Genomic DNA, 22,666 nt, shown 5'->3' with positions numbered 1-22,666 from the left:
AAAACATATGGCACAGGGGAAGAGTAAAAATGTGGACCTTTAGTATGCATTCAAAGTTAAGTTCTTATCGGTTTAAAATAGATTGTGTAACTGTAAGGTGTTTTATTTAAGCCTCATGGTAAATATAAAGCAAGTATCTACATCAGATATGCAAAAGATAAAAAGAAAGGAAATCTAAATATACCACTACAGAAAACTGCCAAATCACAAAGAAAGAGAGCAAGAAGGAAGGACTAAAGGAATTACAAAACAATTTACAGAAATTAATTAGCCAAATAACAATTAGCCAAATGAGCATAATAAGTTCACACCTATCCATAATTACTTTAAATGTAAATGGTCTAAATCCTCCAATGAAAAGACACAGAGTGGCTCAACAGATTAAAACAAAAACAAAACAAAACAAAAAAAGAAGACCTAACTATATGCTGCTTATGAGAGTCTCATGTCAGCTTTAGGGACATACATAGACTGAATGTGAAGGGATGGGAAAAAATATTCCATGCAGGTGCAAACAAAAAGAAAGCAGGAGTAGCTATACTTAAACAAAAAAGACTTCTATCCAAAGAGTATTATAAGAAACAAAGAAGGTCATTATATAATATTAAGGGTCAATCCAACAGTAGGATATAACAAATGTAAATATTTATCTACCCAACACAGAATTACCTAAATATATAGAATAAATATTAATAGATTTGAAGGAAGAAATGAACAGCAATATAGTAATAGTTAGGAGACTTAAATCCCCATTTTATGCAATGGATAGATCAGAGAAAATCAGGAACTATGGGGCTGAAGTGATGCATTAGACCAGATGAACTTAACAGATATTTATAGAACCTTCCATCCAACAGCAGCAGAATACATATTCTTCTCAAGCATACACAAATATTCTATAGGACAGATCATATGTTAAGACTACAAAACAAGGCACAAAACATTTAAGACTGAAATCCTTCCAAGCATCTTTTCCAATCACAATGTGAAACCAAAATTCAATTACAGAAGAAAACTGGAAAGCTCACAATATGTAGACATCAAACAGCACGCTACTGAACAATCAATGGAACAAAGAAGAGATTAAAAGAAAAATAAAAGTACCTTGAGACAAATTAAAATGTGAACAAAGTATACCAAAATTTATGGGATGCAGCAAAAGCAGTTCTGAGAAAGAAGTTCATATCAATAAGCTGCCTATACCAAGAAACACGAAAGATATCAAAAACAAAAACAAAACAAAACAAAAAAACACCTAAATTTATACCTCAAGGAGCTAAAAAAAAGAACTAAGCCTATAGTTAGCAGAAGGGAGCAAATAATAAATATCAGAGCAGAAATAAATGAGACTAAAAAGACAACAGAAAAGATCAATGAAACTAAGCCCTTTTTTTTTTTTTCTCAAAAGATTAACAACTTTGGCTAGACATGAGAGAGAGAGAGAAAGGGGACTCTAAAAAGTAACATTAGAAATCAAAGAGACATTACAACTGATACCACAAAATAGAAAGGATCTTAACAGACTATAATAAACAATTACAGGCCAAAAAAACTGTAGAGCTTTGCAAGAGTGGGTAAATGTGTAAGAACATATAATCAACATAGGTACAATCATGAAGAAACAGAATATCTGAATAGACCAAGTGTTACTAAGCAGATTGAATCAGTAGTCAAACATCTCCCAACAAAGAAAAGCCCAGGACTAGGTGGCTTCACTGGTGAATTCTACAAAACATTTAATAAGGAATTAAAACCAATCCTTCTCAAACTCTTCCAAAAAACAGAAGTGGAAGAAACACTCATTTTATGAGGCTTGCATTATTCTGATGGCAAAAGCAAAAAACAGCACCACAAAAAAATAAAATTAGAGGTCCAAATCCTTGAAAAACACAGACACAAAAAAATCCTCAACAAAATATTAGCAAACCAAACTCAACAATACATTAAAAAGATCATATACCATGACCAGGGCCACAAGGATGATTCAACATTTGCAAATAACTCAATATGACACCCACTTTAAGAAAACGAAGGTTAAAAATTATACAGTCATCTGAATAGATGCAGAAAAGCTATCTGACAAAATCTGACATCCATTCATGATAAAAACTCAACAAAGTAGGTACATAGGAAACGTACTTCCACATAATAAAGGTCATTCATGACAAGCCCACAGCTAATATCCCACTCAGTGGTAACAGGCTGGAAGCTTTCCATCTAAGATCAAGAACAAGATAAGGGTGTCCGTTCTTACCACTCCTATACAACATATTAGAAGTCCTAGCTAAAGCAGTCAGGCAAGAAAAAGAAATAAAAGGTATCAGCGGGTGCATGAGTGGCTCAGGTCAGGATCCCAGGGTCCAGGGATGGAGCTGCACACTGGGCTCCCTAATCAGTGGGAAGTCTGCTGCTCCCTCTGCCCCTTCCCTTGCTCATATTCTCTCTCTCAAATAAATAAAATCTTTAAAAAAAAAAAAAGCATCAGAATTGGAAAGGAAGAAGTAAAATTGTCTCTATTTGTAGACAACATAATTTTATAAAAAAATACTAAAGACTCAACCAAAAAATGGTTACAACTAATCAATGAATCTGGTAAAACTATAGGATACAAAACAAAATTAACTTACAAAAATCAGTAGCATTTCTATACAGCAGCACCAAATTTTCTGAAAAATAAAGAAGTAGATCCCATGTGAAATGGCACCAAAACCAAAATACCTAGGAACAAATTTAAGGAGGTAAAAGATCTCTACTCTGAAAACTACAAAACACCAATGACAGAAATAGAAGATACAAAGAGAAAAGTATCCTTTGTTTATGGACTGGAAGAATTAATATTGTTAAAATGTCAATACTATTAAAAGCCATCTACAGATTCAACATAATCCCTATCAAGATCCCAATGGCACCTTTTAGAGAAACAGAAAAAGAATTTCTAAAATTTGTATGGAACCACGAAAGACCTAAAATAGCCCAAAAAATCCTGAGAAAGAACAAAGCAGTAGGAACCCCATTTCCCTATTTCAAGCTTTACTATAAAGCTATAGTCCGGGGGGTGTCTGGGTGGCTCAGTGGGTTAAGCCTTTACCTTTGGCTCAGGTCATGATCTCAGGGTCCTGGGATCGAGCCCCGCATTGGGCTCTCTGCTTAGCGGGGAGCCTGTTTCCCCCTCTCTCTTTCTCTCTGCCTACTTGTGATCTCTGTCGAATAAATAAATAAAATCTTTAAAAAAAAAAAAACAATAAAGCTATAGCCTGGCTCTAGGAGGGGCAAGATGGTGGAGAAGTAGAAGACCCTGTTTCAACCGGTCCCCTAAAGTGAGCTAAATATCTACCAGAACACTCTGAACACCTATGAAAACAGCCTGAAATGTAAGGTTATACACTTCTGGATCTCTACGAAGGCAGAAGACATCAGTGGAGAGGGTGCACCTTGCCTGGATTGTGGTTGATATTTCAGCTATACATCCCCTCAAATACCTCTTACCAAAATGACTAGGAGAACACCAGAGGAAAAATTCAGAGACTGCACCCTCTGCCACAGAACTACTGGATATGGACATAAAGAGTATGTTGGAAAGGGAATTCAGGGTTACAATTATCCAGGCAATGGCCAGGCTGGAGAAGACCATTAGTGACAACATAGAATCTCTAAGGGCAGAAGTGAGAGCAGATCTGACAGAAGTTAAATATGCTATCAGTGAGATCCAATCTAATCTAAAAACTCTAACAGCTAGGGTAACCAAGGCAGAACACAGAATTAGTGATCTAGAAGAGAAACTGATAGAAAAGAAGGATCAGGAAGAGGCCTGGAACAAACAGCTTAGAAGCCATGAAAACAGAATTAGGAAATGAAACATTCCAACGTCAGAATTATTGGGATCCCTGAGGGAGTGGAGAAAGCGAGAAGATATAGTTGAATAAATTCTGGGTGAAAATTTCCCTACTCTGGGGAATGGAACAAGTGTTCGTGTCCTAGAGGCAGAAAGGACACCCCCCACGATCAACGAGTCTAGAAAGACATCCAGACACTTAATTGTGAAATTCAAGAATCATAATTTTAGACAGGAGGTCCTAAGGGCAGCTAGGGGGAAGAAATTCCTTATGTAGAGAGGAAGGACCATCAGAATAACGTCAGACCTGTCCACAGACACCTGGCAAGCCAGAAAGGGTTGGCAAGACATATTCAGGGCACTAAATGAGAAGAACATGCAGCCAAGAATACTTTATCCAGCAAGACTGACATTCAAAATAGATGGAGAGCTTCCAAGACTGGCAAGGTTTAAAAGGGTATGTGACCACCAAGCCGGCACTACAAGAAATATTAAGGAGGGTTCTATAAAGGAAGAAAGAACCCACGAGTGACATAGAAAAGAAATTTGCAGAGACAATCTATAGAAACAAGGACTTCATAAGCAACGTGATGTCAATAAAAACTTACCTTTCAATAATCACTCTCAACATGAATGGCCTAAATGCTCCCATAAAATGGTAAAGAGTTGCAGACTGGATAAAATGTCAGGACCCGTCCATATGCTGTCTACAAGAGACACATCTGGAACCTAAAGATACATCCAGACTGAAAATGAAGGGATGGAGAAGCATCTTTCATGCCAATGGGCCTCAAAAGAAAGTTAAGGTAGTGATTCTCATATCAGATAAATTAGATTTTAAGCTAAAGACTGTAGTCAGAGAAATAGAAAGACACTACATCATTCTTAAAGGGTCTATCCCATAAGAAGATCTAATAATTGTAAATATTTATGCCCCAAATATGGGAGAAGCCAACTACATAAGCCAACTGTTAATCAAAATAGTCATGCTGATATGAACACATTAATAGTAGGGGAGCTTAACATGCCACTCTCAGTAGTAGCCCATCCAAGCAGAAAATCAATAAAGAAACAAGAGCTTTGAATGACACACTGGACCAGATGGACCTCACAGATACATACAGAACATTTCACCCTAAAGCAACAGAATACTCATTCTTCTTGAGTGGACATGGAATCTTCTCCAGTATAGAACACATACTGAATCACAAATCAGGGCTCAACCAATACCAAAAGATTGAGATTATTCCCTGTATATTCTCAGATCACAAGGCTTTGAAACTGGAACTCAAACCCAAGAAAAGTTTGGAAGGAATTCAAACAGTTGGAAGCTAAAGACCATCCTGCTCAAGAACGTCTGGATCAATCAGGAAATCAAGGAAGAACTTACATAATTCATGGAAACCAATGAGAATGAAAACACATCAGTCCAAAACCTATGGGATATGACAAAGGCGGTCCTAAGGGGGAAATACATAGCCATTCAAACCTCACTCAAAAAAACTGAAAAATCCTGAATACACCAACTCTCTTTACACCTTAAACAACTGGAAAATCAACAACAAATTAAGCCAACCCCACGCACAAGAAGGGAAATAATCAAGATTAGAGCAGAGATCAGTGAGTTAGAAACTAGAGACACAGTAGAACACATCAACAAAACTAGAAGCTGGTTCTTTGAAAGAATCAGTAAGATCCAAACTAATCCAAAAGAAAAGAGAGAGGACCCAAATTAATAAAATTATGAATGAAAGGGGAGAGATCACTACTAACACCAAGGAAATAGGAATAATTATCAGAAATTACTATGAACAGTTATATGCCAATAAGTTAAGCAACCTAGAAGAAATGGATGCATTCCTGGAAACCTACAAACTTCTAAGACTGAAACAGAAAGAAAGAGACAGCCTGAATAGACCAATATCTAGTAACAAGATTGAAGAAGTGATCAAAAACCTCCCAAAAAACAAGAGCCCAGGACCTGATGGATTCCCTTGGGAATTCCACCAAACATTCAAAGAAATAATACCTATTTCTCCTGAAGCTGTTTCAAGAAACAGGGGCGCCTGGGTGGCTCAGTGGGTTAAAGCCTCTGCCTTCAGCTCAGGTCATGATCTCAGGGTCCTGGGATCGAGCCCCGCATCGGGCTCTCTGCTCAGCCGGGAGCCTGCTTCCTCCTCTCTCTCTTTCTGCCTGCCTCTCTGCCTACTTGTGATCTCTATCTGTCAAATAAATAAAATCTTTAAAAACAAACAAACAAATAAACAAACAAACAGAAACAGAAGGAAAACTTCCAGACTCTTTCTATGAAGCCAGCAGTACCCTGATCCCCAAACCGGGCAAAGACCCCATCAAAAAGGAGAATTTCAGACCAAGATCCCTGATTAACATGGATGCCAAGATTCTCAACAAGATCCTAGCTAATAGGATCCAACAGTACATTAAAAAAGTTATCCACCATGACCAGGTGGGATTTATCCCTGGGATGCAAGGGTGGTTCCACATTCACAAATCAATCAATGTGACAGAACAAATCAATAAGAGAGAAGAACTGCATGATCCTCTCAATTGATCGAGAAAAAGCATTTGACAAAATACGGCATCCTTTCCTGATTAAAATTCTTCAAAGTATATGAATAGAGGGAACAATTTTCAACTTTGTAAGATCCATCTATGAAAAACCCACAGTGAATAGCATTCTCAATGGGGAAAAGCTGACAACCTTCCCATTGAGATCAGGAACACAAGGATAACCACTCTTGCCATTGTTGTTCAACATAGTACTAGAAGTCCTAGCAACACCAATCAGACAAACAATAACAACAACAACAAAAGATATTCAAATTGGCAAATAAGAAGTCAAACTCACTCTCTCCACAGATGACATCATACTTTATGTGGAAAACCCAAAAAAAGATTCCACCCCCAAATTACTAGAACTCATATAACAATTCAGTAATGTGGCAGGATACAAAATCAATGCACAGAAATCAGTTTTCTTGTACTCTAACAATGAAACTGTACAAAGAGAAATTAGAGAATCGATTCCATTTACAATAGCACCAAAAGCCGTAAGATACCTTGGGATAAACCTAATCGAAGAGATAAAGGACCATACTCTAGAAACTACAGAATACTCATGAAAGAAATTGAAGAAGACACAAAACGATGGAAAAACATTCATACTCGTGGATTGGAAGAATAAATATTGTTAAAGTGTCTACGCTGCCCAGAGCAATCTACACTTTTAATGTCATCCTGATCAAAACAACAGCGGCATTTTTCAAAGTGGTGGAACAAACAATCCTAAAATTTGTATGGAACCAGAAAAGACCCCAAATTGCTAAGGAAATGTTGAAAAAGATAAACAAAACTGGGAAATCACATTGCCTGATTTCAAGCTTTATTACAAAGCTGTGGTCACCAAGACAGCATGGTACTGACACAAAAACAGACACATAGACCAATGGAATAGAGTAGAGAGCCTAGATATGGACCCTCAACTCTATGGTCAAATAATCTTCAACAAATCATGAAAAAATATCCAGTGGAAAAAAGATAGTCTCTTCAATAAACAGTCTAGGAAAATTGGACAGCTATGTATAGAAGAATGAAGCTCGACCATTCTCTTACACCATACACAAACATAAACTCTAAATGGATGAAAGACCTCAACGTGAGACAGGAATCCCATCAAAACCCTAGAGGAGAACATAGACAGTAACCTCTTCGTCATTAGCCACAGCAACCTCTTTCAAGACATGTCTCCAAAGGCAAAGAACAAAAGCGAAAATGAACTTTTGGGACTTCATCAAGATCAAAAGCTTCTGCACAGCAAACAAACAGTCAAAAAAACAAAGAGGCAACCCACGGAATGGGAGAAGATATTCGCAAATGACGCTACAGACAAAGGGCTGATATCCAAGATCTCCTCAAACTCAACACTCAAATAATCACATCAAAATGGGTAGAAGACATGAACAGACAATTCTCCAAAGAAGGCATACAAATGGCTAACAAACACATGAAAAAATGTTCATCATCATTAGCCATCAGGGAGATTCAAATCAAAACCACATTGAGATTCTACCTTACACCAGTTTGAATGGCCAAAATTAACAAGAAACAAGAGTTGGAGAGGATGTGGAGAAAGGGGAAACCTCTTACACTGTTGGTGGTAATGCAAGTTGGTGCAACCACTTTGGAAAACAGTGTGGAGATTCCTTACGAAATTAAAAATAGAGCTACCTTATGACCCTGCAATTGTACTACTGAGTATTTACCCCAAAGATACAGACATAGTGAACAGAAGGGCCATATGTACCCCAATGTTCACAGCAGCAATGGCCAAAATCACCAAACTGTGGAAAAGCCAAGATGCCCTTCAACAGACGAATGGATAAAGGAGATATGGTCCATATATACAATGGAGTATTACTGAGCCATCAGAAAGAAAGGATGAATATCCAACTTTTCCATCAACATGGATGGGACTGGAGGAGATTATGCTGAGTGAAATAAGCAGAGAAAGTCAATTATCATATGGTTTCACTTACTTGTGAAGCATAGGGAATAACATGGAGGATATTAGAAGAAGGAAAGGAAAAGTGAATTGAGGGAAATTGGAGGGGGAGAGGAACCATGAGACTGTGGACTCTGAGAAACAAATTGAGGGTTTTGGAAGGAAGGGGGTGGGGGGTTGGGTCAGCTTGATGATAGGTATTAAGGAGGGCGTGTATTGCATGGAACACTGGGTGTGGTGCATAAACAATGAATCTTGGAACACTGAAAAAATAAAAAATAATAATAAAAAAAGCTATAGTCCACAGAACTGGTACTGGCATAAAAACAAGTACACCAAGACAAATACAGAATTGAGAGCCCCAAAATAAAACCACGCGTATATCGCCAACTAGTAATTACCAAGGATACTCAATGGAGGAGTCTCTTCAATAAAATGTGCTGGAATAATTGGGTATTCACATGTGAAAAAATAAAGCTGGACCCATTAAGAAAACTCTGAATGACCAAAGCAGTGTTGAGAAAGAACAAAACTGAAGGCATCATACTTCTTGATTTCACACAGCTATATTAATCAAAACTATTTGGTACTGGCATAAAAAGACACATAGAGGAACTGAACAGACAAAGAGCCCAGAAATAAAGTCACGTTTATGGTCAATTAATTTTTGACAAAGGATACATGAGTACACAACAGGGAAAAGATAGTCTCTTCATAAATGGTTGCAGGAAAACTGAACAGCCACATGCAGAAGAATGAAACCGGACCACTATCTTGTCCCATACACACACAAAAAAACAACTGAAAATGGATTAAAGACTTAAATGTAAGACCTAAAACTATGAAATTCTTAGAAGAAAACATAGGAGATAAGCTTCTTGACATCAGTCATGACAATGATTTTTTTTTTTTAATTTGGTACCAAAAGCAAAATCAACGAAATAAAAAACAAACAAGTGGAACTAAATCAAACTAAAAAGCTTCCATACGTCAAAGGCAGCAATCAACCAAAAAGACAACCTATGGAATGGGAGAAAATATATGCATATTAAATATATCTGGTAAGGGGTTAATATTCAAAATATATAAAGAACTCCTATAATTCAACAGCAAAAAAAAAAAAAAATCTAATTTAAAAAAAGGGCAGAGGAGCTTAAGAGACCTTTTCCCCAAAGATACAAATGGCCAACAAACACGTGAAAAGGTGTTCAACATCAATAATCTTCTGTGAGGAGCTAGCAACAATACATATTAAATTACAATATAATTCTTCATGCTAGCCTATCTCTAACAACCTAAAATGCTTAGCTCGTTAGGGTGGCAGAACCTACATGAGACCATGAATACTTCATGTATAGATTTGAGTACAAAAAGCTTATTCTACGTCCCAGAACTTAATGCATCAGTCCTTAAGAGTTGATAAAAAGTCTACTATAATTCTCACGTACAGCCAAGTTGTCTACATTACAAAATTTGAAAAAAGACATTTTTTTCTTACCATCTTCCTTTAACAAAGACGACAATCTTAATTTCTATTTTTCAGATAGGAAAACCAGAACTAGCTCAAGAGATACACACCCAGCTCAGTAAGACCACCAAATAAGTCTTCCCATTCTAGTAAAATCTAACCACAAGCTTGATGAAGTCTTCCATATTGTCCTTTCTAGTACTAGAATATGTGGGTGACATCTACACCCCTGAAATCCATTTCACTTGGGTTACTTCAGCTTAAGGAAGACTATGGTATAATGGGGGAAAAAAATGTCTGCTCTGGTATGTGTAAGATCTTCCAACCTATTCGGCAAAAAGGAGCAAGGTGCAGAATACTGCGTATGTTATGCTATCATTTTTGTAGGAGATTAATGGAAAATAACATGCATACAAATTTTAAGAGGCAGCAAAAATCTCTATAAAGACTCATAAGAAATGAGTATCATGGATTTTATCAGAGGAGGGGAACCACACAGCTAGACCAGTGGTAGAAGGGAGATTTTTTCATTTCTTATCCTTCTAAACTTTTAGAATTTTGAACTGTGACTATATTAAATATTCAGTAAATAAAAAGCCACATTTAGAAATGAAAAAATTACCATAAGAGATAAGATGACAAAGACTGAAAACTCAATAATACTGTCACATACAAAAGAAATGGAGTTTTGTGCATTTTATTCAACAAATTTAGGTCATAAAACCTTTGTAATTTAAGTCCCCTCTATATACTTAATGAATGTATCCCAGAGGAAACTTGATGTAAATACTTGATAGGAAATATTTCTCTGTGAGCGGCTCCTTTATGAAATCCTCAATTATCGTCTCCTTTTTACATTAGGATTGTATCTGCAAAGAAAGAAATAAAGTTAAAGGGCTTTTAAAACATAGTCATACCTTGGCAAACACAATGAGAATGCCAATTTTATCCTTAGGATCCGGTATTAAGCACTGACATTTTTACTTTCATTTACCGTTTTGATGTTGGTTTGGTGAACATTTGGTAAAAATAAAACATCAGCAATAGAAAAAGTCCAGTAAAAGCATCAAAATAATTAATGGAAATGGTTTAAAAATACATGTTTATACCTATCCCAGTATGGATTCAAACTCCTTCCACTCCCAACTACATTATAACATTTGCATAAGATGATCCTAAAATAGATATACTTTATAAAATTTTCTCATATAGTAATTAACAAATTTAGCAACCAGATATTCTTAACTGCTTATGAAAAATGAGCACCATCTGTCGACATTTTCACCAATGATATACTGTCAATAATGAAATTAAAGAATCAGACTGGCTGCAAAACAGATTAAAAAATACAGTACTTCTTGGTTCTGCCTTTACATAAACTTGGGAAAATGTTATTCTCTCCTAGTCAGTACCTACCTATAAGTAGATAAATTAATTTTATTTTATACTATTTGTATTTGAGAGCTAATTATTGTTAAGGTTTGGGGCCTGCAGGAATGTTGGATATGTGTTAAATCAGAATTAAATTGTAACCACCCACTATAACTCCTCTAAACCTCCCAAAAAAACTTGATTTGAAACTCTAATCCAGCCTCTTGTTTTTACTCTGGTGCCAACTAAAACTGAGCAAATGCTTTGGTATTTTATTTGTCTTAACTCAAAACCCATTCATTCATAATTTAACCCAGAGCTGGAAATCTCACAAATCTATCAGCTAAATTCACTAGTCCCAAACCTCGAAGATACATGCAGCAAACCCAACTGAGAGGTACTTGAGTCGTAGAACAACAACAACAACAAAACAACAGCATTAAAAATGAAATATTCTTTAGGTGAAGGGACTAAGTGTCTATTTTTTTTAAGATTTTATTTTATTTATTTGAGGGAAAGAGAGAGCTCATATGTGTCACGGGAGGAGCAGAGGGAGAAGGACATGCAGCAGACTCCACACTCAGTGCAGAGCCTGATGCAGGGCTCGATCCCACAACCCTGAGATCATGTCCTGAGCTGAAATCAAGAGTCAGCTGCTTAACCAACTGAGCCACCCAGGCATCCTGTTGTGTCTATTTCTAAAGAAAGAAGACATGAATATTTAATCTCTAAGAATAAAACTAAATTTTATGTACATCTCAAAGATTCATGAGAAGGATGAAATTAAACTTTACCTGAAGAGATCATCAGCAAGAGACTCTTCTTTTGCATGCTGATTTTGCACCTGTCAAAATTTACATAATTTCAAACATGTGTTCAACGATGAATTACGGTTAATCAACTGCTATACGGGGTGGTCAGTCATCTTGGAGATTTCCACATCCAGGAATTCACCAGGTCTATGAGTTCTTGCCTCTACGATATTTCCCTTATTCACCAAATCCTCTCCATTTTCACTTCATGCCAAGATTACTGCAAAAGTCCTCTAATTAAACAACTTTCTTCAGCCAATTCCCTCTCCATCAAAGGTAATCAATATATGTATAAACTACTAGCTTGTTGAGTTTTTAAATATATTTTTCCAGAAGAACCCTTTTACTAAATGAAGTATCATTGTTTTGAGGTCATAGGACGATGAAGGGGCTGAGAGGGCAAATTCTACCTCACTTTCAACTATAGCAGCTCTACAGGTGAAGTGGTTCTCTTCTCCAAGGTCCCAAATCAGGGCTCTGAAGGTGCTGCTTAACTACTGCCCTGACAAAGTAATTTTAAACACAAACCAAACTCTTAATGCACGTCTGAGTGTTAGGACGAGAAAAACTCTGTGCTGGGTGCATCCTTCTAAAGCCTAGATCCTATCATGCCATTTAAAACATTACAATGATTTTTTTTTTTTTTTTAACCTGCCAAAGAAAACGAAGTCTTCAGTTTAACCCCTAACATGGGAAAGGCTCTTCATAACCTGGCTCCATTCCACCACCTTCTCAATCACTTCTCATGCCCCTCTCCACGAATACTGGATGCCAGTTAAAACTGAATTACCAACCAACCAACCAACCACACTCACCTCTTAACAAATACCGTTTTCCTCTGCTTGTGTTCACGTTTTTCCCTCTGCCCAGAAAATTACCCCCTTTTTCTCCTTTTTCTATCTCTGACAATCTTTCAGTGCACCTTCATTTCAATAATAATTTGTGCCTACTATGTGTCCAGCAACATGTTCTTCACCTCTTTACCAATGGTTTTTCAATCCTCTTCATTTAAAAATATAAAAACAGCAGCTACTATGAAGAACTCCCATAAAACTTCAGCTATACAACTCATAGATACATATTGATTTCCCTCTGTTATAATTCTGTATCTTTGCTAAAAGACCGTAAGTCCCTTGAATGTACATACTATTTATTTTTACTGTTAATAGCTTACATTTGTGTATTTCCAGATACAATCTTAAAACGCCTTCTAAATATATCCCATTTAATCTTCATGTAACTTCATTATTACTCTTAGACTATTATCCCAGTTTTAACCACCAAGGAAGCAAAAACTTATGTTAAGTAACTTGCAGAAGATCAAAAGGTTGTCATACGGAAGATCTGGGATTTAACCTGGTCTCCCTGAGTAAGAAGACCCCCACCAGGTCTTAACACCTGGAATTAACCAGGCTATTACAATGACTTTGAGTCTTTGGAAAGGGCTGAGAAGAATGACTTGCAGAGATTCGTATAGAATGATTTTCTACTCATGTGGTGAAATATCAAAATGACATTATATCTTTCCACACTGTGTAATACGTATAGCAGAACATAAATGGGAAGACAATGATTTTCAAAAAGCATCTGTCAAAAAAGCAGCTGGTATTATTATCGTAATTACTTTGACATGCTTCCCAGCAGAGGATGCTAATTTTAAAGTTATAATACAGTAAAGAAAAACCAGTAAGGGAAAGTCAGCTTTACTTTATGTGTCTTAGTAAAAAATATTAAGTAAAATAGTTTTAAGAAATAGAAATCCTCATATTACTGGCATTTTTTAAGGGTTGGGGAGAATTACATATCCAGTCTTTCAAAATTCAAATCAGGTTGGATACTGTCTCAAAGAATTATTATGTTTAACACAAAAAATGAAAATACCCTAAATTGAAGGAAACTTCAGGAATGGATTTGGTGATTATCAAAATGAAGACTGGTCTGCAGCAGAAGTAAAGAAAGAAAAACTGAAAAAGAATGAAAGGCAAAAAAAACCTCAAGAGTAGCTGGCATAAGCCTAGGGAAACAGGACATCAAGGCAATAGCAAACTTATATACAGACACTGTGTGCATGAGAAAGTCAACTCTATTTTTATTTTTTAAAGATTTTTATTTATTTATTTGAGACAGAGATCATAAGTAGGCAGAGAGGCAGGCAGAGAGAAAGGGGGAAGCAGGCTCCCTGCTGAGCAGAGAGCCCGATGTAGGGCTCGATCCCAGGACCCTGAGATCATGACCTGAGCTAAAGACAGAGGCTTAACCCACTGAGCCACCCAGATGCCTCAGGTCAATTCTATTATCTTAAAGAGTAAATCCTACCTAGTGCACCTAAAATTGCTCTAGCAAAAAGAGAGATTTGGTGTAATAAATCTAGAACACAGGCTCTCAACTAATTCTAATCAAATAAAAGACAGAAAAAAGTCATTAGCGACATTGTCATTCTCTCAACTCCTCTCTAGCCAAAAACAAACAAAACCTTACAGCCATGATAATCAAGAAGCCACCTACTTGAGAAAAGTAGCCTGCAGAGAACCAAAAGATTGCTGCAACATGTTCCTAACACTGCCCCAGACCATTAAACAAACTAAAACCAAATGTGAGAATGCTTAGTAATACTACAAATTTGGGGGAAAGTATCCTGAGCAGAAAAGAGAAAACACTGCTGGTGGACTGTTGGAAAGGGACAAATAGCACAGGAAAGTGAGTGGGACTGACACTGACCAAAGGCACAGGCTGCGTGCAGCCTTGACAAATGAGGTAAACAACTTAAAATGGCAGGTTGTTGTCTTCTGGGATAAGATACACTCCCGGTACACATTTCATACCAGTTCCAGGAAGGAGCAGCACGCAGCTCCAGCTGAGCCCTTCCTTTCCTGCATTCAAGGTCTTCGGACAACAGAAATTAGATGGGATATGCATATCGCCTCTGATTCAGCACACTGCCATACTAATGATATGGAGCCACCAAAACAATTCTGTTCTCTACCAGAACACTAAGAGCTTGGGTAGTAGTAATTTTGACTACAGTCACTTTTGCCTCACAAACTGTCTTTATTTTTTTTTTTATTTTTTATTTAAATTCAACTTAGTTAACATAGAATATTACTAGTTTCAGAGGTAGAATTTAGTGATTCATCAGTTGCATATAACACCCAGTGCTCATTACATCAAGTGCCCTCCTTAATGCCCATCATCCAACTACCCCAGTCCCCCCGCCCTCCCTTCTAGCAAGCCTCAGTTTGTGTCCTATAATTAAGAGTCTCTTCTGGTTTCCCTCCTCTTTGATTCATCTTATTTTATTTTTCCTTCCCTTCCTCTACATTCATCAGTTTTGTTTCTTAAATTCTACATATGAGTGAAATCATATGGTATGTGTCTTTCTCTGACTGACTTATGTCGCTTAGCACAGGACACTCTAGCTCCATCCATGTCATTGCAAATGGCAAGATTTCATTCTTTAATGGCTGAGTAATATTTCATTGTGTATATATACCACATCTTTATCCATTCATCTGGTTTTTTAAAAATTTAAATTCAATTAGCCAACATATAGTACATCATTAGTTTCAGATGTAGAGTTCACTAATTCATCAGTGGTACAAGTTGTCTTTAGATTGTAATCCCTGCACAAGATAGCATACGATGCTTCACAAGCAAACAGTACCTGGACATGGTATTTTACTCTAAACAGCTTCAAGATGAAAGAAAACTGCAAACTATTTCACATACCAGAGGGGGTAAAGAAAAGGCAGCAACTGGAATAAAACATGCAAGACAGATGAAAAACTTAGTCCATAAGAAATAATAACTGAAGGACAAAAAAATGAAGTTACTGAGAACATGAAAACAGTAAAATAAAAACCAAATAGTCAGATGACAAAAACCACAATGACAATGAAAAGGGAACAAATGCTAAACTGAGACTTATTAGTAACACCACTTCAGAATCAAATTGGAAATACCTAATAGTGACTGTTTGCACTGTTATAAATGCAGTTTACAAGTAGCATCTTATTTAATCCTCACAAAACTTCTGTGAAACAGAGGTATTATTATTATTATTATTATTCCCATTCTACAGGCATTCTACAAGGAAGAAATACAAGCATAAGAAAGTAATTTGTCCAAGATCACACAGCTGATGAGGTAACAGAACAGATACAAATGAAATCTGAATTTCTGACATAGTGAAAGAGCTCAGGAAAACCACAGTGAATGCAGAAGAAATGGCTGTGGAAGGCAAAGGTGATCTAATGAAAGGATAGTTACATCTTAAACGTAGAGAACTGAACAAATATAAAAATGCTTTCAAAGATGTACTGAAGAGTTCCTTGAAATAAAAAGATCTTCATCTGCAAATCAAAATAACATACTGCATTCCAGGAAAAATGAATGGAAAGTTGATCAACACCGAGACATACTCTCATCGTTACTGACGTGCAAGCCTAAGAAGGAACTGGGCAGGCATGCAAGTCACCTTCTAAAAAGGGAGAAAAGAAAGGACTGCCATAAGATGGTGGCATGTGGAAGGAGGGGGAACAGGGAAGGGAGGAAGTCTAATATTCTCACTATTTACAGCAGGGAGCCAAAAAATTTATCTAAAATCAAAGTAGGCAATTTGAAACAAATACTGATTCTAACCTGAGAGTGGTTTTTGTTTTGGTCTTATTTATCACCCCTTGGTCTTAGAGGATCCCAGGTAATAAAATACCATGAAAAGAAGAAACATGTCCAAAAATTCAGCAATACTTTCAGTTTTACTTCCTTCTATCAATCTCTCTCCCTCTCTTCCTACTCTGTCCCTGGCTATTACTCCTCTTCAATAAAGAGAAATCTGGAATAATGCACTTCATGTTTAAATGGGTAATTTCTGGGGGCACCTGGGTGGCTCAGTGGGTTAAAGCCTTTGCCTTCGGCTCAGGTCATGATCTCAGGGTCCTGGGATCGAGCCCCGCGTCCGGCTCTCTGCTTGGCAGGGAGCCTGCTTCCTCCCCTCTCTCTCTGCCTGCCTCTCTGCCTACTTGTGATTTCTGTCTGTCAAATAAATAAATAAAATATTTAAAAAAAAATAAAAAAATAAAAAAAATAAATGGGTAATTTCTGGACTTTAGAATTTTAACTTCATCATTCTTTCATGTAGTACCATAATTCTTTGAAATGCACATTTTAAATAGGGCCATTTAGTCTTCCAAAAAAAAGAGGAGGAAAGGATGTGACTTCCATTCTTTCATTTTTTGACACTAAGTATCGTGAGTGACCTTAACAACCCTACTTTTTTTGGTGACCTTCCTAACAATTTTTTGACTAAAAAGCATTTTTAAACACAAATTGCTGAAGACTACATTAACCCACAATGAGGCAAAGTAAAGCCTTGAGAAGTAAACAAGTACCATGGCCAGCTTTTGCCTTGCCCTCTGGGTTTCTGCAAAGGATAAAAAAACTGGGCTCTGCTTTGATGTCTGTATGGGGGATGAGCAATATGAAAGAAAATCAAAGATGGGGAAATCTAAGGAAAGACCCCAGCATTAAAGAGAGAAAGAGGAATAAACTGTACAAAACAAAAAGAAGGTAAGAAAGACACTTGCCTGCCTCGACCCCAACACAGGGTGAAGGAAAAATAAAAAAAACTCAAGTTTATAGTGACCAGCTGGCCTTCACTCAGGCTTCTGGTCCAAATACATATTAACTACCTAGGTGATCCAAAAAAGATCACAAGTGGAGGCTAAAGTGGTCTCATATTGGTAGAACAAGACTGGCAGACACAAAAGTATCTTTTCTAGAGGAAAAGAAACTTAAACTTAGGACTCAATGAATTCCCACAGATCAAATTCCAAGGGAAATGAGCAGTTCACATTCAACTATCACAGGACATATACTTGGAAACAAGACTCCATAAGAGAAGAGTAGCAGAAACTTATCAACACTTTAGGCAAAGAATACAGGAGGAGCTTAAAAATATCATCAGGGAACAGTAAGACCTAGAGATGAAGGAGACAGACAACCAGAACTGAAAAAATACAATAGGCTGAATGAAAACTCGGTGGATGGGTGGGAATACCAACCAGAACGAACAGAAAGGAAAAGTACCAAACTAGAAGATAATCTGGAAAATTTACCAAAGAATACAATCCGAGAAAAAAAGGGATAAAATGTACAGAAAATAAGATAGAGAAGAAAGTGAAATTTGACTTCTGTCAAACCAGAGTTCAAGAAAGAGGTAAGACCCCTAACTGCCCATTACTGAACAGTTCTACTTCAAATAGCCTGCTGAGAGGACCTATCTGAAGCCCACCTCTGTGTTCTAGGAGCACTAGAGAATCACACAACACAAAGGCTAAGAAGAAAACTTTCTAATCTTGGACAAGACCTTGGTTATCTCTCAATTCAACAGTCATGTGAAATCTTAACTTTCATTCAGTAACTTCCTCTACAGCAAAAAGTTGACACTTTACTGAATTTTATTAAATTCTCCAGTTAAAAATAAGTAAGGGGTAGAAAGAATTATGTTTTGCATAATTATGTTTTGCATAATAATGACTAGGACTCAAAACACCCAAGAAGAAAGTAAAAAAAGAGAAGCATATTTGTATAATCTTCCCTGGGAATTTTCATTACAGAGTATATGAATATATGCAGCTGATACATGTAAATAATGTATTCTTAAAAATCACATTCTAACATGGAGAGCTATAAAGCAGTTCATATCTTCCCAGGACAATGTTATAACTGAGATCTGGTTTCCTGAGACTTAGGCAACATATTACTTATAGATATGATTAAAGACATGCCATAAAGCAAGTAAGCAAAATTATGCTGCCGGTCCTAGTCTAGGATTTAAATCAACATGAACTGATTATGTAAGTATCCTACTATAAAAGTACACAGAAAAGCACACTCTAACATAATACATATTTGATCAGAAATCTGTGTATGTTTGAACATACAAATATAAGTGAAATGATAAAATGACTAGAATTTGCTTTAAAATATTCCAGAAAGAAAAAAAGTTGGGAAAGAGAACAGAAAGCAAGACGTGCAAATGCTATTATTTGTTGAAGCTGTGTTTTGGGTTTATTTCACTACTCTATTTTGTGTATGTTTGGAAATTTTTCATAATAAAAAGCTTAAGAATTTGAATTAAATAGAAATCGTTACTACTTAATAATTTAGCAACATTATTTAATATTTCTCTTACTTTCTTAAAACTTAAAAAGACTCTGGGGAAAAATGAGATAGCTCAGTAACTGCCCACGGGAGGAGGCATTATGGCGAGTTTCCCACAGCAAGCAGTTGTCAATAGTGTAACTGACTTAAGACTCCGCCCCCCCCTTCGAGATGGTGTGCTCATGAATCATTAAACCAAAGTGTAAAAGTATACCACAGAGAATGAAGTCAAACTCTAACCTTTTAACACCTATGGAAATTAACTCAAAATCAATTCAAGATCTAAATATAAGAGCTAAAACTACAAAACTCTTAGAAGAAAAAAGGAAAAACTTTCTGACATTGGATCTGGCAATGATATTTTGGGTATGATGCCAAAAGCACAGGTATCAACAACAAAAATGATAAACTGAACTACACCAAAATTTAAAATTTCTGTGCACCTGTAAAATACACAAACAGCGGAGTGAATAGGCAACCCAGAGAAAGTGAGAAAACATCTGCAAATTATACATCTGATAAGGGACTATTATCCAGACTACAAAAATACCTCTAATTCAACAACAAAAAATAAACAATCTGAATAATAATGGGAAGAAATTTTTGAATAGGTGTATCTCCAAAAACGATACACAAATGGCCAACAAGTGTATGAGAAGATGCATGACCTCACTAATCATTAGGAAAGTGCAAATCAAAACCACAGTAAAGTTCACACTAGTTAGAGGCCCCTATTACAAACAACAGAGTAACAAGTGCTGGAGAGCACATGGAGAAATCGGAACCCTTGCACACTATTAGTGGGAATGTAAAATGGTGCAGTTACTTTGGAAAACAGTAAGACAGTTGTTTAAAAAATTAAACATAGAAAAAAAGATACAAGAGAACAGGAAAAAGGTAGTAACTCAATAAAATAATGACTGAGAAATTCTCAGGACCACTGAAAGGTAATTTCCAGATCTGGAAAGCCCAGTACATTCATATATTATATAACTGATATTATCTGCAATAACCCCCCATATGACTGTACAACCATCTTTTGATTGTTATCCTTTAGCTTTCTTTTACATTTTTGTAGGTTAAGTCTCTTTTCTCCCCTTTATATTAGGATATAAACTTAATTCATTTGTTTTTTTTTACAAATTTAAAAGCCTCTTTAATAACTTTAATAAGTTTAAAAGTCTCTTGTGTTACAGAAAGGTACAAATTAATCTTAATTCTCTGTAACTTAGGATTCTTCCTGAATGAATGACCTTAGGTCAATTATCTTAAAATTTGGTTTTAAGGATTTGCTCTAAGGAAACCATGAGGGACAAAACCAAGCAAATTACCAGACCTCAGTTCCTACTAACCTCCATTTCCTGCCTTAACCATTCTTCTAATTCAGTATTCTTCCGAGCATGATGAGCTATTAGATCTGATCCTCCAATGATGTGTGGAAGTTTTCCTGCTCCAGGAAATGTGACCTGTTATATAGTAAAAGTAGTAAGATTAAATGCATTAACAAATTAAGACCATCTCGTTTTTTTAAAAAAGAGAGAGTGTGTAAACATGGGGGCTGGGGCGCAGGGGGAGAGGAAGAGAGAGAATCTTAAGCAGACCTGCCTCGAAGGCAGAATCCGACATGAGGCTCAATCTCAGGACCCTGAGATTATGGCCTGAGCTGAAATCAAGAGTCAGATGCCTAACCAACTGAGCCACCCAGGTACCCTCAAAACTATCATTTTCTAAAAAAGCTTAATAAAAAAGCACAGTATAAATCATGTATAACATAAGTGCCAAAGATGTTTATTCCTACAAATGGAAGTGAGAGAGTAGTAACTATGCCAGACCCATGTTTCTGCCCTATTTATTTTTGGCTGTTGCTATACCCAGATTTAGATGTCACTGTACCAAGAATTTAACTGAGATTTTTAATTGGGAGTTTTTATTAAAAAATGGCCTTACCTCATCATTTAGCAGTTAAAGCAACTTAAGGTGAATATAGAGACTGTAAAGTATCATATTTTGTTCTAAAGATTTCAAAGTTTAAGTCTTGTCTAGTACTCATGAAAATTTATGTCCTCAAAACTTTCTAATTTATAGATCTCTAGCAAAAGATGTTGGAGATAGCAATAGTTTATGTTTTTAATTAAAATTTTAATACATTATAGGGGCACCTGGGTGGTTCAGTCATTGGGTGTCTGCCTTTGGCTCAGGTCATGGTCCCAGGGTCCTGGGATTGAGCCCCGCATCGGCCTCCCTGCTCAGCAGGAAGCCTGCTTCTCCCTCTTCCACCCTCCCCCGCTTGTGTTCCCTCTCTTGCTGTGTTTTCCTCTGTCAAATAAATAAATAAATCTTTTTTAAAAAATAAATAAATAATAAAATTTTAATGGCTTATAAAGAGGTGTTAAAAATATTGTGAAAATGCAAATCAAGTCACTGTTAATATTGTATTTAGGAAATAATAAACCCTTAAAATCTATGGGACATACATTTAAAATGTCAATATATGAAGTGGAAAGGGAATTTTAAGACTTTTAAATTAAATTCATTTATGAGAGAGAGAGATGAGAGAGAGAGAGAGAGAGAGAGAGAGAGAGCACGTGTGTGCACGAGCAGGGGGAGGGGCAGAGGGAGAAGCAGGCTCCCTGCTCAGGGATGTGAGCCAATGTGAGGCTCAATCCCAGGACCCTCGTAATCATGACCTCAAAATCATGACCCTAGCTGAAAGCAGACATTTAACACACTGAACCATCCAGGTGCCCTGGAAAGGGAATTTTAAAATAGTTTTCATCACTGAATACTATTTTAAAAGCACGAATAGAGCCACATCATTAGATCTGGGCATATAAAGAAAAACACAAATTCTTTCACTAGAGCCAATTTAGTTAAATCATTCTGCCACAGAAATTTTGGTTTGAATTTCTTTTATAGTCTCAAATAAAATTCTTTAATCAAAGATATTAATATTTTTAAGAATTTTAAATTTTTCCAAGTTACTTTCCAGAAGTTTGTATAACTCTATACTCCTTCACCATGCCTGGGTCAACAGTGAGTATTACTACTTTATCTTTGGTAACTTCATTAATAACAAAAAATACTATGTCTTTCGAATTTTGATTTAACAATGAGACTCAGTAACATGATCCTCAACATGAAGTAACCATATGGTTAAGAATGACCCTGTGGTATTCATGAGCCACACCTTTCGGATGGAAAAGAGAAAGTGGGTGCCATCTAAGAGGGAGATATTTCCATCTTTCACTCCAAATACAAGAGATGGGATTTAGAACCTTTTACACATTGTCATAGTACGCAAAAAATTAACTGACAAATGTTAATAGTAGCTCACATTACAGAGAAAAACTACAATACCTCACAGTATAGCAAGAATCATACAGATTATACTCTAGTGAAAAGCAGTCTACCACAGAAATCACCTTGGACAAAATTACTGTATTCTGATTAAATGCTTAAGCAAAAGGTAGCAGTCAGTAATAAGAATGGGATAAGAAGCA

The 22,666-nt window shown here is 36.4% G+C and overlaps 1 protein-coding gene across 3 annotated transcripts in view; it reads right to left on the bottom strand.

Annotated features, from left to right (window-relative positions):
• Positions 1–8,900: 8,900 nt before the first annotated feature.
• Positions 8,901–22,666, bottom strand: part of NBN (nibrin) — a 50,390-nt gene continuing 36,624 nt past the window's right edge. For all 3 annotated transcript variants that reach the window (XM_080800847.1, XM_080800849.1, XM_080800848.1), the window contains 3 exons: positions 20,519–20,632; positions 11,988–12,037; positions 8,901–10,691 (listed from right to left, as the gene is read on the bottom strand). In XM_080800847.1, the coding sequence (XP_080656973.1) occupies positions 10,661–10,691; positions 11,988–12,037; positions 20,519–20,632 (195 nt within the window). In that variant the 3' untranslated portion in view covers positions 8,901–10,660. The remainder of the gene's footprint in view (positions 10,692–11,987; positions 12,038–20,518; positions 20,633–22,666) is intronic.

This window comes from Martes martes (genome assembly GCF_963455335.1).
Source record: "Martes martes genome assembly, chromosome: 4".
NCBI classification, from domain to species: Eukaryota; Metazoa; Chordata; class Mammalia; order Carnivora; family Mustelidae; genus Martes; species Martes martes.
The sequence above is the reverse complement of the archived record's forward strand: the minus strand, read 5'-3'. Positions and strand labels throughout refer to the sequence as shown.